The following is an 18,635-nucleotide window of genomic DNA, read 5'->3' as shown; positions in this document are numbered from 1 at the left end:
TCTTAGAAAAATCTATAGCCTAAAAAGGTTATTTGGCTGTCTATAGGAGAACCCTTTGAAGAACCCTTTTGGTTCCAGGTAGAACCCTTTCTACAGAGTTTTACATGGAACCAAAAAGTGTTCTCCTATGGGGACAGCCGGAGAACTCGTTTGGAAGTGTAGATACAGTGCCTTCAGAAAGTATTCGCACTTCTTGACATTTTCCACATTTTGTTGTGATACAGCCTGAGTTTTAAATGGATTAAATTATCACTGGTTTACACACAATACCCCATAATGTCAAAGTGGGATTATGTTTTTAGACATGTTTCAGATTCAACAACAAAGACCAGGGAGGTTTTCCAATGCGTCGTAAAGAAGGGCACCTACTGGTAGAAAAAAAAAATTAGAATATTCCTTTGAGCATGAAGTTATTAATTTCACTTTCGATGGGGTATCAATATACCCAGTCACTACAAAGATACAGGCGTCCTTCCTAACTCAGTTACCAGAGAGGAAGGAAACCAGTCAGGGATATCACCAGTGGTGACTTAAACAGTTTAACGGCTGTGATAAGAGAACTGAGGATGGATCAACAACATTGTAGTTACTCCACAATACAAACCTAATTGACAGTAAAAAGGAAGCCTATACAGAATACAAGTTTTCTACAACAAGCATCCTGTTTGCAATAAGGCACTAAAGTAAAACTGCAAAAAATGTGGCAAAGCATTTAACTTTTTGTCCTGAAGGCAAAGTGTTATGTTTGGGGCAAATCCAATAACGCATTACTGAGTACCACTCTCCTTATTTTCAAGCATAGTGGTGGCTGCATCATGTTATGGATGGACTTATAATCGTTAAGGACTGGGGAGTTGTTCAGGATAAAATAATTACGAAATAGAGCTAAGCACAGGCAAAATCTTAAAGGAAAACCTGCTTCAGTCTGCTTCCCACCAGACACTGGGAGATGAATTCACCTTTCAGCAGGACAATAACCTAAAACACAAGACCAAATATACGTTGGAGTTGCTTACCAAGAGGACATTGAATGTTCCTTAGTGGCCTTCAAAATCTATGGGATGACTTGAAAATAGCTGTATACCAATGATCAACAACCAACTTGACAGAGCTGGAAAGAAAATATTGTACAATCCAGGTGTGCAAAGCTCTTAGACTTACCCAGATAGTCACAGTGGTAATTGCAGCCAAATGGTGGTTCTAACATGTATTGACTCAGTGCTGTGAATACTTATGTTAATGAGATTTATATATTTAATTTTCAATAAATGTGCAAACATTTCTAAAAACATGTTTTCACTGTCATTATGGAGTGTTGGGTGTAAATGGGTGAGAATTGTTGTTTTAATCCATTTTGAATTCAGGCTGTAACACATTAAGTTGAGCAGTATGATCACTTTCAGAAGGCGCTGTAAGTGACAGCAGAGAACTGGTTTTCCTTCTGAAGACCCAATAAAAAACATTCTTAAATGACATGGAGAATCCAAAAGGCACCTAAGTGACAGCAAACCAAACAACTTTGAATTGCATTAAGTGTACTTGCTGTCACTGCTATCCTGATCTGCTTCTATCTTTGTATGTAGTTCAATAAATTATCTTCTCTGCATTGCAATGGCTTCATGTTGTTGAATTCCCTCAGCCGTAGGGCTATTTAAAAGACTTGTGTATTATTAGGAAATGGCATAGCTAACGTTTCCATACTCATTGTTCCCGACACAGCACATTCTCAAATGATCACAACATAAAAGTACATACTTTGTACATGACAACCTCCTGTGTGCAGATAGTCACGTCTACACTACCGTGGTCGCCACGGCTGCCTGAAATAGCTCCCAGCAGGTGCACCACAATGCATCGTCACCCGGACATTTCGGGCTTTGGCTTTGTGTCCCGACAGTATTTTTCTGCATGACTTTGCAGGTGGGTGTTGTTGTACCCCCCCTCCCCCCTTTTTGTGTCAATTGAACAATCACTTTACGATTAAGCATTCTAATTCGGGGAGATCATGCTCCAATTGTCTGTTTTATCCCAATGCTTTGGGCTCTCGGCATATCTGAAATTGCTAAAATTGTTGACCCCTGTGCTGTGGAATTCCATCTCGTTCATTGGAGCTGGGGTCAGAATCACCTCATGCTCGTCGCTCAGTGAAAACATTCTCCCTGCTCAGGGGGGACAAATAGACTGTGGCATTTGGGAATGTTGTTTACAGAGGAAAGTGGCAGGCCTGTAAGGTTGACACTGAAATGTCCACTACAGACAAACACACTCACGCATGCACGCACGTGCACATACTCACACACACTGATAAGTAGGCTGTTGGCATAAACAAGATTAGATAAACTTGTTTTGCCTTCTGTAAGAAGGCATTAGCAGTGAACTAGCCTCACAGCAGTAGCATGTTAATCTGAGTGACTCGAAGTCATGAGACAAATGTATAACTAGTCACTTCCTGTCTTTCTGGTTCAGGTGCTAAACTGGATGATTTTGCAGATTTCACAACCTTTGGGATTGCAACTTCATTGCTCCTGAGGACACATGCTTTAATGGACAACATCCTGTGCATGTGCTATGTCCTGTCTGTGATTGTCCGACTCTGCTTCTTCTCCAGCGGTAAGGAACGCCATCAAGCAGAAAAAAAGCATGGTATCCCTTGTGAAATGCTAGGATAATAGCATGATCAATTTCTAGACAGTCTACGAAAACATCTCTTTGTGTATTTGCCATTCAGGAAAAAAACTAATCTTTGGGTATTTCAGATTCAGAAGTCCTGATGTGGATTCTGTCTCTTTCTGTGGCTATTCATCTCCAGGCATCCCCTTCATGTACCGTGGCCTGCCATGTATCTACTCTTCTGCCATCCTTGCCTGTCTCTCCCTGCTGACCGGAGGTAACATGGTGATCCTGCGGGTCACTGCTGTGGCCATGATCCTCTTTATGGTCAACCAGGGATTCTACCCTCACGACAGGGTCCTGGAGTCACAGGCCTGGAAGAAGGTGGTCTACGCTGGAGGTAATACTCGAGACCAGTGTTTCTTAATCCTGGTCCAGGGGACCCAAAGGAATGCACAATTTAGTTTTTGCCCTAGCACTACACATCTTATTTAACTGATCAAATGTTTGAGTTGATTAGTGGAATCAGGTGTGTAGTGCTAGCCTCATTATAACCAGCCTGAACTCACGAGCTTACATAAATGATTTGCTACACGGATCATTTATGTAAGCTCACAAGATTAGGCTGGTTGTGCGAGGCTAGTGTAGAGCTAGGTCCCCATGACCAGCATTAAGAAACTTAACCAGTAAAATAGTGTTGTGGAAATTTAGTACTGAGAGAGATTTGGTCATTTCTTCAAACAATCATCTTTATTTAATATTGATTAATTATTGCAATAACCCCCCCACCATTGAGTGTTGGACCGAGTAACCAAACCTTTACACAAATGCAGAGTACTATATATAGCTGACACTAACAATGCTCAGTCATGGTTGGTTCAACCCCTTTCATGCAGACCAAGGAGCATCATAAGCCACTCTGGCTTCATCCTGTCGTTATCTGCAGTTGGGTTGTTGTCTTAAACCCACGCTGACTTAGTTTCCCAGATGCAACTTTTGAGACAATGAGGGATTGTTCTACTCCTGTAATGGCAGCCTGCGTGTTGGTCTAATCCCTGTTACACCCTCTCTTCTCGTGAAGAGAGGGTGTAACAGGGATTAGACCAACACGCAGCGTAGCCAGTGCTCAACATGTTTAATAAACACGATACAAATGTGGCAAACCGATACAGCCCTATCTGGTGCAGAGATAATTTTTCTATCACAATAGGTAGTAGAGAGGAATTGAATTAGCTGTTGAAAGGCGAAGGCTTGAACTGCCCTGTTCCGCCTCCGTCTCACCCCCCTGGACGCCTCTTCCCTTGAGCTAAACAGCCGTATCACATTCTGCGCATCATGTGTTACGTAGCTGCTTCCTTCACGTTTCTCACTTTACTCACTGTCAGTCATGAATGATAATTCTTCAAGTTTTACCGGTGAAACATCCATGCTGCATCTGCATGCCAACCATTAGATCTCAATTAGTTACATGGGAATATGCATTTGAGATATTCTTGAATTATATGTACAGTGTTTCGTGAGAATTTTAAAGCAGATGGTGCTAAACTGTAGTATTCTTGTGTTTTTGTTTCAATCAAAGCACATGTTATACCTAGTGGAGCATGCTGTGTAGTTTTGGCCGCATATTATTATGCCGCATATTATTTTGGCCGCATATGTTAGCATATTTGGTTTTGTAGAATACTAATGAAACATTATGTTATCTTGCAGACATTGATTCAGCTTTGATCTAACTTTATTAAACAAGCACCATTCTCCATTTATTGAAATTCACTTGAGTAGCCTATTCTCTCGGGCAGCTGAACATTCTACATGTGACGGCGGGTCGTTCTTGAACTGTGATGTCGTTTAGAAAAAAATATGTTTTTTTTATAAATGTATTTGGAAACATCTTCCCATTTTTAAATCAACTAATATGTCAGCTTCATGACTTTAAATAGTTTTGACAATGTTGATAACATTGACACCAGTAGGAATAGAAACACCAATGATACATTTTAGGTAAATTAGTATAGTCTTAAATGGAGGCCACAGATGGTCAAATCTAAGGTCATTAAATCTTTAAAAAAAAATTACTTAAGTGATATGATTAATCACAATATGATTTCCCTTCATTTAAATTGAGTAATACCAAGTGACACTTTGGATTTAGGCACACCAAAATGATCAATGGAGTCCTCAAATTTATGACATACTAAAAGGGTGTGATTAGCTAGTAATTTTCTTTAATATAGACCCCTCCCTAATAACTTTGCCACTGGAGGGAATGCTCAAGGTCCTTGTATGAGTGATTTTTCCACACTGCAACACCAATGACCTAAAACCTAGGGACACATTTGTAATAAAAAAATAAAGGTATTTAAATAGTTATTTGTTTTTATTGATCTCTACAATTTTGTTTATTTTCTAGCATTTAAAATAATAGATAAACCTCTCAATCCCCAAAACATGTCACTACAACTCTACCGGGTTACTACTGGGGCAAGCCAATTTGCCTTCCCTAAGTACTTTAAACAATGCATAAACATCAAGTTTTGCAGTATAAATGGCTCGCTTTATGTTTTATCATTGATAAAAAAGTTCAATATAAACAAAAACTTGTATGATGTGTGGCAATTTGTCATTTTAAAGAGTTTTTCATGGTTGCAAAGGCAAGGGAGCAAATGCCACCATAATTCAAGAACAACTCCGGGGATAGGCTAACCAGAGTTTGACAATGACAACATGCCCGTCAATTCAAGTGATCAGTCTGCCGCACATAGGTTACAATGTGTCTGGGCGCTAAATTTGATTGTTGGCTAAGTTTGTACACCAGGCCAAGATATCCATTCATGTGAGTGAGAACAGGAAAGAGGGGCAAGTGGCAGCAGGAGCAGCATCTACGGAAACTTTTTTGTGTAGTCTAGAGAAGGCTTGGTTGTTTACCTATCAGGAAGATGCGTCCGGAGAATTCGGTCAAGCAGCCACTCCATTAAAATAAAGCCTGGGAAACACTTTTCTGTGGAAACTAAAATGGTACATTGGATGTTAGAGGTGTTAAAACAAATGTATGTTTGGTCCTGTAAAATATTGGGATGTTGATACCAGGTACTTTACGCATGTGAGCAGTAAAGAGTCCTCACTTCAGAATAAGAGTTCATACTTAAATCTCAATTGAAAGTTTATGAAGTTTATTCATGTTTCAGATCACAAAAATCCAGCAATGAGAAAGGTAGGTTATTTGTTTAGCTAGGCTATTCATCACATTTTTCTGTTTTGTTTTGCAGGAGTTGTCATGGTGTTCTGTTCCTCTTTCCCTCCGGCATGTGTGTACTACCTGTTGTGGTCTGTGTCCTACATTTTGTTCCCAACAACACTATGGAGCTGCAAAGTGTAGTAGGCATTAAAGGCCTTGTTACAAATTCACACTCGCACATACATGGCTTGTCAACAGGCTGTCCAGTGGGGTTAACTAAAGCGCCCAGACTGCTGCTGCTAGCTATCCACAGCGGATCGAAACAGAACGTAAGAGGACGTTGTAATGTTTTTGTAAGATTGAACTGCCTTTTTCATCATGAACACTTGATGGATAATGTACTGTACTTTAGCCATTTTGTTTTTGAATAAGGTTTTGGGTATCTGTAGCTATTATGTTTGTACAATACAACTGCAGAGTTGTACTGTCTAGTGTGTGTACTGTATCATCCTTATGCACAAATTGTGCTTAAGATTACTACAACAATAATACAAAAAAGTATTTTCAGTCATTAATAAAGTCATTGAGTAGCAGTTTTTACTGTAAAGAATAAGAAAATGTCAACAGTTTTTGCAGTGAAAAAAAAACATGGCCCCCCTTTTTACTGAACATGCTAGATTCAAACATATGGCATGCTCTCAATTTGTAAGATATTTGTAATAAAAAAGTTTCATTATATTGCAGATACAAACGAAGTCCATTAAATCATGTTTTTTTTTAAATTATGGAAGACACTACCATCTTGAGATCTTATGTTCTACTGTACTTAAAATAACTACCAAAGTGATTGTACATAATGAATTGTGTGTGGATATGGGATTGTTGAGAAATATTATTTTTTATTTTCCCATCAACACCAAATTTGTTGTTTTTGAGCGTTTAACTGCATTCTTTAATTGGAATAGTTTTTTAATTTTTTTTTGAATGTTCTAGCCATTTTGAGACAAGATTAGTTTGCTTTTATTGCAAGCAAAATGTAATCGTGCTTTAATTTAATAGTGTTTACGTTCCCACCAGATATACAGTGCCCTCTGTAATTATTGGGACAATGAAGCATTTTTTCTTCTTTTGGCTCTATACTTAGTTTGGATTTGAACTCAAACAATGGCTATGAGGTTGAAGTGCAGACTGTCAGCTTTAATGTGAAGGTATTTCATCCATACTGGGTGAACTGTTTAGAAATTACAGCACTTTTTCAACAAAAACAAAACAAATTCCCTTGTGTAGTAAAACGTTACATTTTTGGTCCCATATTTATAGCACGCAATGATTACATCAAGCTTTTGACTCTAAAAAATGTTGGATGCATTTGCTGTTTTGTTTTGGTTGTTTCATATGGTTTTGTGCCCAATAGAAATGAATGGTACATGATGTATTGTGTCATTGGAGTCACTTTTACTGTAAATAAGAATATAAATGTTTCTAAGCACTTGGTAGAATACATTGTAGCACAGATAATCCTGAATGAGTCGTGAATATAAACGATAACCGCCCCTGTTATTGTAATGGTGAAAGGTTAGCATGTCTTGGGGGGTCTGATACTTTTTCGCTCATTATTCATGATTCATTCCGGATTATCTGTAATCGTGGTAGCATCCACATTGATATAGAAGTGTTTAGAAACATATTATTTTCAATAAAAGTCACAAATATTACACAATACATTATTTACCATTCATTTCTATTGGGCAGAAAATTATTTGAAACACAACTAAAACAAAGAGCAAATGCATCCAACAAAGTTGTAGAGTCACAAGCTTGATGGGACCAAATAGTACTTTTTACTACTTTAATACAAGTGAATTTGTCCCTCCCATTTTAGGGGAGCAATGTACAAAAAGTCCTGTCATTTCTAAACGGTTCACCTGCTATGGATTAAATACCCTCAAGTTAAAGCTGAGGTTCTGCACTTTAACCTCATAGTCAGTGTTTGATTTCGAATCCAAACTTGGAGTATAGAGTCAATAAAAGAAAATGCTTCACTGTTCCAATAATTACAGAAGGCACTGTATATTAAAGTGATCATAGGCGAATGGTGAATACAATAATGGGCATTCATATAAAATAACTGGGTTCTCAGTGTTCTTATTAAATGCCCACACCAGTAGAAATCCACTTTTTTTCGAGCTGAAAGACGATGGCCAGAGCTTACCCATGAAGTTTGACAATGATTTAAGTCAAAGTATATTTGGGCTTGAAGTGACATCTGAACTGCCCACTTTTCCCAAATCCGTGTGAATGCGGTGTCTTTTCCTATGACGTACACATTATTTTCAGCCTCCGTTTTGTTTCAGGGCTGGGTTTTATTTGAATGTTACCACCCACCAGCATGGCATTGTTTATCATTTAGAAACCGCTGCAAAAGTTATTCATCTTGGACCATGTTGAGCCAAACAGTCCTCTGTCCACTTGACTGCCTGAACCATGGAGCATATTAAAATACTTGTTTTTATTTTACCATAAAATTATAAGCCAATAGGATAATTTGTCGATTTTCGCGGTATTATTTATATATATGATATATTGCGTGATATGTTAGCATTTTGCAAACCCGCTACTACTGTCGCCCCAAGATGAACGGTTTTGCTTCACTACTCGCTCCACTGCTTTGATTGGTGTAATGTTGGCTAGAAACCACAAGTGTCTATGCAGATAATGAAAAGGGACCCGCAAAAGAGAATTTAAGGAACTTCTAGACGAATTGGTTGTTTACCCACAAAACCGCCGCGTGCGCAACTATGGGGTATAATAGACGGGGTTGGCTTAGATTGTTGACAACAAAACTATATTTCATCTCCAATGTTTATTGAAAACAAATACATTTGCACAATGAGCACGTGTCTCTCATACATCGTTGTTGGTTAGCTAAACCATCTAAAGTTACATGTAATGTGTGGCGTGTCATTTCACTTCCCCTGTGAGAACCATGAGCATGGGCAGACTTGGTTTTGCAGTGCTGCAGCTGAAACCTGCCTGCAGCCTACCTAACAAAGTTTGCACCGTGTCCATTACAATGTAGACAAACGCATATCAGCTATCTTTCAATAGTTATCCATATTTAACGGAGCTTCACCTTATTCATTCCAACTATTTCAATGGCGGATTCGCAGCCGCAATTTATGGACGATGCCAAAACTTGAGATAACAGATGGCGAAGTCAAAGATAAGTCAGTGGTTTCCATCTGTGGCAAAGTTTTCCCTAAACCAATGCTTATGACCAATCCAGCTCCAGAACGAGCTATAGAGCCAGCTGGCTAATCTTTTGAATATGGTGTAGTAAAAAACAGATGAGGTTAGAAAGACACAGCTGTCAGTGCCCTTATTCATTGATGTTTATCAACTCCACATAGACAGTCCCACCCTCAATTTGACAATATGTATGTATAAGTAGCCTTCGTCATTCTTCGGGGTCGACCCTAAATGTGCATTTCCTCTTTAGGATCAGAAATTATGTTGACATAGTGGCGGTAACTTCCTCTGAGGGGCTCCTTTAAAGCAGGGGTTCCCAAACCTTTTCACTCATGCCCTCCTTCCAGCATTGGGGAACACCCTGTGCCTTGTATATTTCTATGGGCACAAACACTGATCATGACAAACTGTTCACACCCCTCTTGTTGGCAGAGAGAATGACATGTCTATGTATTCATGTGATATTTGAAAGATTCAAACATTACAACAAAATCTATGGGCAAAGAAACCTAGCTAAAAAACGTTAGCTGACATGGGCTAGTTGATCTGGACATAACCGACAAGTTATAAATAGCTCTCTAAGCAAGGTATTCAATGACTTACATGAAAACTGATGATGCATTTCGAAATTTCACCTTGTGCATTCTACTAATACTGTTGAAAGTTGTACGTTGAAAGCCAGACTACGTTCCCCCTTGGGTGAGCCTCACAGTTTGGGAACCACTGCTTTAAAGGCTCAGTGCAGTCAAAAACATGATTTTCCCTGTGTGATATATGTCCACACTACGAGGTTGGAATAATATAGTGAAATTGTGAAAATGATAATCTCCTTTTAGTGTGACAGCTGTTTGAAAAGAGCCTGTTTTGGTGGGATGGAGTTTTGGCCTGCCTGGTGACATCACCAGACAGTAAATTAGTTAATTGACCAATAAGAAAGAGTTCCAATTCTCTGCCAATAACAGCTAGTTTCCCTCTCCCCACTCTCAGACAGTCCTTTTAATTTGACTTACACATGACATTGTGGTCAGACTTCATCTCCTGTGAACGTAGCTTTATATTTGGTGTTTGCGCACCTCTGCTTCTGTTTTAGGAGGCTTTTCACTTTCAGTAGTACATAATAAAAAAATGCTTTACCATCCCATTGCTTTTATTAACCTACGGTACAGTGAATAGTTAAACTTTTTTTTTTAGTTCAGTTGATAACCTGCACCCTTTCACACTATAGTGCCAGCCTGAACCATTCTGTGCTGGCTTACATGTATTCCTTTCTTGCTGTCATTTCCAGTACGATTTCAACAACTATAGTGGTTGTGTAACCAGTCCTGCACAGATCATCTTGGCTTGGTTCGGCTCACCTCAGCTCAGTAGTGTGAAAAAGTTTTGCAGTTACTTTTAAGCTGTTGTCCGGAATATTCCCGTTCTTGATCCATTTCCACATGCCTCAGTGTGTTATTCTGAAATTGGTGGTTTGTACCTCTCTTTAGAATTTTAGATATCAGTGTGTGATGGAGACAATGTGATGATGGGTTTGTTTTGAATTGGCTTAAGAGACTGACTGACAATAGCAACAGGACAGTAGAACTATAAATGTCACCTCCACACCATCCAAACTGCTTGTTTGTTGGCATCATGGTCAATGATAAGCAATGTTATTCAAATCAACAGTGTTGAGTGTGTGCAGTACAGTTTTACATATCATGATCACAGTGACTTCAAGACAGTCTCATTGTGGACATTAACTGTATGGCTACAATACTACATGTCTCATTACTACCGTTAAAGGCACAAGAGTTATCCTCACCAAATTATGAACTAGTAAAACATCTTATGAAGATCTCTATTTTAAATTCTGTAAATGTTTTGACAATTAAAGTGGTGATATAATGACTTGCCTGGTTTCATGACACTGGGGACAATATGACATCAAGAACACTATTCTTACATTTGTATAATTTCTTAAAATATGTTCTCTTGTGATGGCCTAAAAATGTGAGTAGACAATAACATTATAGTGGCAGATCTTTTTTTCCTGACATCCATTTATGTGCTAAAAGGGACACATCCAAAAATGCAATCTTACAATAAGGCTTTGTTGCATCCTCCATACAATACTTCCACACCCTCATGCACCCTCATTATGTCAACCCATTTACAACATTTCATTTCAGCATCATAAAATAATCTCTCTGAAAGTTTATAACACATTTGATACCACAGTACAGTACACATCAACCTAAAATCAACTCCAGCCATGCTTTGTCATGGACTCACCCCTTGCTTCTAGCTTCTTCATTCATGAATGTGATGCCTTGGGCTAGATATTTAGGGCAGCACACCTGCCCTCTTGATGTAGTCAATGATGTCCATGTCCTCTGGGATGTAGATATCTGTAGTGCCAGCAAGGTATGTGTAAGACCCCAGAAGCTTGATGATGGCTGAGAACACAGGCCGGTCCTTGAAGCTCCACATCCAGCAGTACTTCATCAGGTCATACCTGGAGAGAGAGAGAGACCGGTGAATAGAATGGAATGAGAGCCTAATTAGATTAAATAGGCAGCTACAACATGGAGGCATTACACAGCTAATAATGGGCTTTACATTGGCTATGGCATAATTACATGTATATTCTTATGGTTTAATGTGAATATTCTTATGGTTTAATGTGAATATTATAGACAGACTGTTTTTGGCCAGGGACGGGCAGACTTACAAGGGTCCTCCACAGTTGTCTGGCTTCTTCATCCTGTATGATTTCTGTAGGTGGAGGAACACACACTCTGGCTCCAGATCAGGGTAGGGGGGAGAGCCTGAGGGAGTGATATGAAAAATAAATAAAATATTGAAGACTACTAAAACTAAAACAAACAAAAAACCTAACTGAAAATATTGTTGTCTTATTGTAGAGGTAGTCCTACATTTGCAAAATTACTTGAATCAGATATCAGCAAAGTAACAGTTACCCAATGTGATCAATTCATACAGAAAGATTCCAAAAGACCATCTGAGGGGGAGAGAAAACAAGCATGTTGAGATGTTACAAAAAACAACTGAAAGTCATTTAGAAATATTATGTCAGAATGTTAATAAAACCAAACAAACGTTTGGTTAATGTACACTACGCTATGGGCCGGATTCCCAAGCACAGGTTAAATTTAGTCCTGGACAAAAAAAAACTAGTTCAATGGAGATTTTTTCATTGGGAATGCTTTAGTCCAGGAATGGGCTTAATCTGTGTCTGGGAAAGGGGCCTACATGGCCCAAAACTCACACATCACTCCTGTCGGTGGTTGGGTGCTTCATCATCCTCTCTGGAGCCTGCCATTTGAGAGGGACCTCAGCTCTTCTCCGATTGGCCAGTTTGTCATTCTGGCACCTGCGATTGGCCAGTTTGTCAGTCTGGTGCTGGCGGATCTCGAAGGCCAGGCCCAATCCAGATACCCTCACAGAGAACCCTGGACCAATCAGGATGTTCTGTGCAGCAACATTACCATGTACAAGCCTGTGCTCTGACAACAGATAGTCCTGAAAGAAGATTGTAGAAAAAAACCATTGTAATAATAATGATGTGCTTGAATGCAGACACCTGGATATAGTAGATGTGATACTTTAAATTGCTTGGATTACATGCTCATAGGCATTGTATTCTAGCAACTGACTGCAGTACCAATGTTTTCCATGAGGTGTCGTTTATTGACGATGAAACTGTTGTAAATCACATTGGTATCCTAGGACATTACACTGTATTCACTGCAAAGAGCTTGTTGTGGTACTGTATTTTGGCCTTCCATTGGATATTAGATCTCTCCAAATGCTACAGAAAATCACTTACCAGGCCTGCTGCCACCTGCTTTGCCACCAAAAACACTGATCTCTCTGAAAAGTGTTGCAGTGGATCCAAGGACTCCAAATCACTCTGGAGAACAGGGAAATGAATTATTATTCAGTCAACTCAGGGGGATGCTCAGTATTCAATTTCTGAAATTCAAGTGACCAATTATTTCTCTGTAGACCATTCAATTAATGACTTCGATTTGAATTAAATGTAACTGAAAAATGGAATAATAATGAATTAACATCATATTGGGAATAGAAATACAGTATTATTCATATTCAACATGCTTAATTAGTGAGGGCTCTGGTGAGTATGATTTCCAATGTATTTGTTACAGCAAATAAACTTGAACTTAAAGTCCAACCCATTGTTGTCTTACATTTCTCAGGGTCCAGAGGTAGTGCAGAAGGTTACCAGGACTACAGGCCTCCAGTACCAGGTACATAGGTAGTCTCTGTGTCTGACAGTACAGCATCCGGACCAGGTTCTGGTGTTTACACACGGTACCATGGAAAAGGATCCAGTCAACAAACTCCTTTGCCTCAGGCTGATTTATGCCTCCTGAAAGGAGATTTTTTTTTTTTTTTTTTTAAACATTTATTTAACTAGGCAAGTCAGTTAAGAACAAATTCTTATTTACAATAACGGCCTACCCTGGCCAAACTCTAACCCGGACGACCTTGGGCCAATTGTGCGCCGCCCTATGGGACTTCCAATCACGGCCGGTTGTGATATAGCCTGGAATCGAACCAGGGGTCTGTAGTGATGCCTCTAGCACTGAGATGCAGTGCCTTAGACCACTGCACCACTTGGACCAAAGTTTTTAACTTCTTAAAGAAGGAACAAAATCATAAAAATCCTAATCCATTGCAGTGGGATCCTCTAGGAGTCAAATTTAAACTTCTGTATGTTTAAACCTGCGAGGTACACACAACTCTCCCATACCTCAAACTTGCTTGGGGCAATCTCTCCAAAAATATGCAACAGTGTCCCACGCACAGCCTGTATAAAACTACAAGCATATACCTCGGAGTGTCTTGACCACTACAGCACTGGATATATCCTTTCTTCTCATTGTGCCTCTGCAGATAGGACCATAGTGGCCAGTCTGCCAGAACTCCAGCCCCTCCAGAGTACATTCTCCTGGGATCTCCATCTCCATCCCATCTCTCACTGGGCTACTGGACACACACTCCTGACCTGCTGGATGCAACGCAGTACTGTGCTAAACATTTGTGATGACATGCATTTGAATTTCAACTTGAAGTTGTTTCTTGAGGTTGATATTTTAATGTTTTTACAATGTCCTGTGCCTTCCTTGGCAATAGAGGGCTCATGTTAGTCATGGTTCAGTGTGCATACTGATGCAATGTTGATATGAACAGGAACAGATTTCATTAACAATTATTTTTACGTCATAATTCACTGTGGTGAATTCACTAGACAATATTACAGATCTAACACAGGTTGATATTTCCAATAGGTTTAAGTTTACCACGATTGGTGTAATGGGCAGGGATGGAGGTCCTCTCTGGTGTTGCTCTTCTATGGAAGAGATTGCACAGTATGCTGGTCACAACAACCACTGTGCTGAGAGCCAGGAGAGTGGGGATAATGATCACAGCTAATGTGCCTGATCCTTCCTCATCTGAATACATACACACAGTTCAGATGGTATGAGGGGAACACAACACAATCACTGTAACTGGTGCACTCAGAGAGACAACTGGTACATCAAACTTGGCTCTTGTTGCACATCTAATATTTTATCTGAGCTGGTGTTGAGAGACTGTTGTAGTTTACACATGGGAACATAAAAGACTTACAGCACAGAGGGTCTGAGGTGTTGTTGCATGGAGACGCCTGCACATCCATAGATTACAGATGGTTCTTACCATTTCTCACATCTTCAGGAAGAGAGATTAATCCCACAAAAGGCCTATGAATTGAAGAATATAATCAACATAGTATTCTTTTGGTCTATAAACACTTTTATGATGGGAGCATTCATTCAGAGCCAGTCAGGTAAACACTATAATGGTTGACCAGCAAAAAATCATAATAATGCTAGTAATATACAATAATTGCACCGCATCAATACAGGATGATAAATCAGGTCTAGTTAGTTGACTTCAACACTTCAACAACAGGAAGTACTGCTGTAGTCATTTTGTAAGGGCCTAGACCAGTGGTTCCCAACCTTTTTCAGTTACTGTACAACCAACGGAATTTTGCTCTGCCCGGAGTACCCCTTCATGTTAATTTTACCAGTAGCCCGATGGTCTCATGAGTCTTCTCAAGTACCCGCGTGGATAGGTCAAGTACTCCTACAGTCGGTGTCCTACCCCTGGTTGGGAACTACTGACATAGACCACATAACAAAAAAACATACTCAAATTTTCAACTCACGTAAAATATCGTAAGCACATGCAGATACAAGCTGATGGGATAAAGTCAACACCTGGCCATCGTGCCAATTACCAATAGGCCTACTAATTGGTCTTCCAAGCAAGACCGAGAGCTGAAAGAACAGCGCGTCCTCACAGATACCAAATGAAACTGAAGTTAAGGACGCCGACAACTTACCAGGGAGATATCAAGAAAATGTGTCTCCATATGACTTTTCTAACGTCGAATGCCCTCTGCTCTGTCTGAGCGGGCTATGACCATGAAGGTGACCGCGGTAAGTTGACTGACTGTTAATTATTAACACGCGGACATTTTTTTGTTGTTGTGTTTTTTCAACTCAAACAGTTTGCAATAGTTTGAATATGATTGGTGTTAAAACAATTCTTATCAAATGAAATCATACTCTACCTTAACCACAATGTATTTAAAAATGCATTGGTTTGTTATGAAAAAGAATGCTATTAAACATTTACATTTAAAGTATAACTTTTTAATGTATATAAACAGTGCATACAAAATCTAACCATTCAAAACGAATACAATCTGAACAGCATAATAGAATATGGCACCATATCAAAGAAAAAATAAATAACAATTTACAAAAAACTGCCGCATCCCACAAATTGGAATAAATGTAAAAAATGATGCTATTACACATGTGCATTTAAAGTATAACTTTTTAATGTATATAAACAAAGTGTATATAAATCGAACAATTCAAAACAAATACAATCTGAACAACATAATAGAATATTGCACCATATCAAATAAAGAAAAGTGCAAAACTGCAGCATCCCACTTAAAACATTAAACTGGTCCCTCTTTTCTCTCCTTTATTGCCATGTTATAACCAGCAGCACACAGCAATGCTGACCATATTTTGCTTTTATGAGAGATTTGCATTCAGAAACGCAAGCTGCCTAACTTGAGAGGGGCTGATGCGGTTTCTTATCTCAGTAATTATTTGTCCCGTTTTCAATAAGACCCTCTGAGGGAATGGATGTGGCCACTATGCAGAGTCTCCCTGTCATGACTTTAGTAAGCCGTGGGTAGACAGAGGCCTTGTTCTTCCACCAGCTCAGAGGGGCTGAGGGAGCCCAGAGGGGCTCCTCCAAATAGGATCGGACCTCCATTATGGCATCTGCTGAGGGATTCCTTCGTGCTGCATCCCCAGCTGCTCTCTCGTCAAACAGCAGACGTTTGTGGCACTATTGCTGGTGCTTCTGCTCCATCTGATCCCTCTTCTTCCTGTTGCCTGAGCCAACTGACTGCTGGGGCTGTCCCTCCCTGCTGCTGAGGTTATTCTTTGAAGAGCCTCATCAATCGCTCTGGCATCACTGAAGCCTAACTTCTTAAACATGGGTCAAGTGCAGCGGTTTCTGATAGCACGTTATTATATTCCATTCTGCAGAACAATATGTCCATTGATGAACATAGGGTGTCCATCAACTCACATGTCCTGTGGTTACATTTGCTTCTCTCTGGCGGCTGGCTGTGATTCGCTGCAGACCCTTACACAGGAGTATCATTTTTGAGGCTGTCACATAGCTGAAAAGAGTGAACAGTAGAGACAGGAGTGAACAGGAGACTCAAATCAAATTTATTTATATAGCCCTTTGTACATCAGCTGATATCTCAAAGTGCTGTACAGAAACCCAGCCTAAAACCCCAAACAGCAAGCAATGCAGGTGTAGAAGCACAGTGGCTAGGAAAAACTCCCTAGAAAGGCCAAAACCTAGGAAGAAACCTAGAGGAACCAGGCTATGAGGGGTGGCCAGTCCTCTTCTGGCTGTGCCGGGTGGAGATGTAGTAGTTGCACCGCAGATCCGTGAAATCGGAAAGATAGGTAGGAGCAAGCCCTTGTAATGCTTTGTAGGTTAGCAGTAAAACCTTGAAATCAGCCCTTGCCTTAACAGGAAGGCAGTGTAGGGAGACTAGCACTGGAGTAATATGATCAAATTTCTTGGTTCTAGTCAGGATCTATCAGCCGTATTTAGCACTAACTGAAGTTTATTTAGTGCTTTAGCCGGAAAGTAGAGCATTGCAGTAGTCTAACCTAGAAGTAACAAAAGCATGGATTAATTTTTCTGCATCATTTTTGGACAGAAAGTTTCTGATTTTTGCAATGTTACGTAGATGGAAAAAGCTGTCCTTGAAACAGTCTTGATATGTTCGTCAAAAGAGAGATCAGGGTCCAGAGTAACGCAGAGGTCCTTCACAGTTTTATTTGAGACGACTTTACAACCATAAGATTAATTGTCAGATTCAACAGAAGACTCTTTGTTTCTTGGGACCTAGAACAAGCATCTCTGTTTTGTCGAGTTTAAAAGGAGAAAGTTTTCAGCCATCCACTTCCTTATGTCTGAAACACAGGCTTCTAAGCGAGGGAATTTTGGGGCTGCACCATGTTTCATTGAAATGTACAGCTGTGTGTCATCCGCATAGCAGTGAAAGTTAACATTATGTTTTAGAATGGACATCCCCAAGAGGTAAAATATATAGTGAAGAACAATAGTGGTCCTAAACGGAACCTGAGGAACACCGAAATGTACAGGTGATTTGTCAGAGGACCAACCATTCACAGAGACAAACTGATATCTTTCCAACAGATAAGATCTAAACCAGGCCAGAACTTGTCCATATGTAGACCAATTTGGGTTTCCAATCTCTCCAAAAGAAGTGGTGATCGATGGTATCAAAGGCAGCACTAAGGTCTAGGAGCACGAGGACAGATGCCAGATCCTCGTCTGACGCCATTAAAAAGGTAATTTACCACCTTCACAAGTGCAGTCTCAGTGCTATGATGGGGTCCTAAAACCAGACTGAAGCATTTCGTATACATTGTTTGTCTTCAGGAAGGCAGTGAATTGCTGCGCAACAGCTTTTTTAAGTTTTTTTTTTTTAGAGGAATGGAAGATTCGATATAGGCCGATTAGTTTTTTTATATTTTTCTGGTCAAGTTGTGGCTTTTTCAAGAGAGGCTTTATACTGCCACTTTTTTAGTGAGTTTGGTACACATCCGGTGGATAGAGAGCCGTTTATTATGTTCAACATAGGAGGGCCAAGACAGGGCAGCTCTTTCAGTTAGTTTAGTTGGGATAGGGTCCAGGTATGCAGCTGAGAAGGTTTAGAGGCCATGATTATTTTCATCATTGTGTCAAGACATATAGTACTAATAACACTTAAGTGTCTCTCTTGATCCTAGTCCTGGCAGAGTTGTACAGACTCAGGACAACTGAGCTTTGAGGAATACACAGATTTAAAGAGGAGTCCGTAATTTGCTTTCTAATGATCATGATCTTTTCCTCAAAAAAGTTCATGAATTTATTACTGCTGAAGTGAAAGCCATCCTGTCTTGGG

The 18,635-nt window shown here is 39.8% G+C and overlaps 2 protein-coding genes across 8 annotated transcripts in view; one reads left to right on the top strand and one right to left on the bottom strand.

The window, feature by feature from the left end:
• Positions 1-10,921, top strand: part of tmem269 (transmembrane protein 269) — a 34,853-nt gene extending 23,932 nt beyond the window's left edge. For all 3 annotated transcript variants that reach the window (XM_024005233.2, XM_024005234.2, XM_070448016.1), the window contains 3 exons: positions 2,467-2,610; positions 2,810-3,010; positions 5,877-10,921. In XM_024005233.2, the coding sequence (XP_023861001.1) occupies positions 2,467-2,610; positions 2,810-3,010; positions 5,877-5,986 (455 nt within the window). In that variant the 3' untranslated portion in view covers positions 5,987-10,921. The remainder of the gene's footprint in view (positions 1-2,466; positions 2,611-2,809; positions 3,011-5,876) is intronic.
• The window catches only part of si:ch73-206d17.1 (tyrosine-protein kinase STYK1), an 18,661-nt gene continuing 10,189 nt past the window's right edge, over positions 10,164-18,635 (bottom strand). The window contains exons 1-10 of one of the 5 annotated variants that reach the window (XM_024005220.2): positions 15,453-15,546; positions 14,693-14,805; positions 14,362-14,514; positions 13,893-14,069; positions 13,246-13,427; positions 12,864-12,947; positions 12,303-12,556; positions 11,995-12,035; positions 11,745-11,841; positions 10,164-11,528 (exon numbers count right to left, since the gene is read on the bottom strand). In XM_024005220.2, the coding sequence (XP_023860988.1) occupies positions 11,357-11,528; positions 11,745-11,841; positions 11,995-12,035; positions 12,303-12,556; positions 12,864-12,947; positions 13,246-13,427; positions 13,893-14,069; positions 14,362-14,514; positions 14,693-14,741 (1,209 nt within the window). In that variant the 5' untranslated portion in view covers positions 14,742-14,805; positions 15,453-15,546 and the 3' untranslated portion in view covers positions 10,164-11,356. Of the gene's footprint in view, positions 11,529-11,744; positions 11,842-11,994; positions 12,036-12,302; positions 12,557-12,863; positions 12,948-13,245; positions 13,428-13,892; positions 14,070-14,361; positions 14,515-14,692; positions 14,806-15,452; positions 15,547-18,635 lie in introns of those variants that run through there. The other 4 variants (XM_024005222.2, XM_024005223.2, XM_024005224.2 and 1 more) reach the window with 4 other exon arrangements.

The sequence above is a fragment of the Salvelinus sp. IW2-2015 genome, linkage group LG17 (assembly GCF_002910315.2).
Source record: "Salvelinus sp. IW2-2015 linkage group LG17, ASM291031v2, whole genome shotgun sequence".
NCBI classification, from domain to species: domain Eukaryota; kingdom Metazoa; phylum Chordata; class Actinopteri; order Salmoniformes; family Salmonidae; genus Salvelinus; species Salvelinus sp. IW2-2015.
This window is presented reverse-complemented; position numbering and strand designations above follow the sequence as displayed.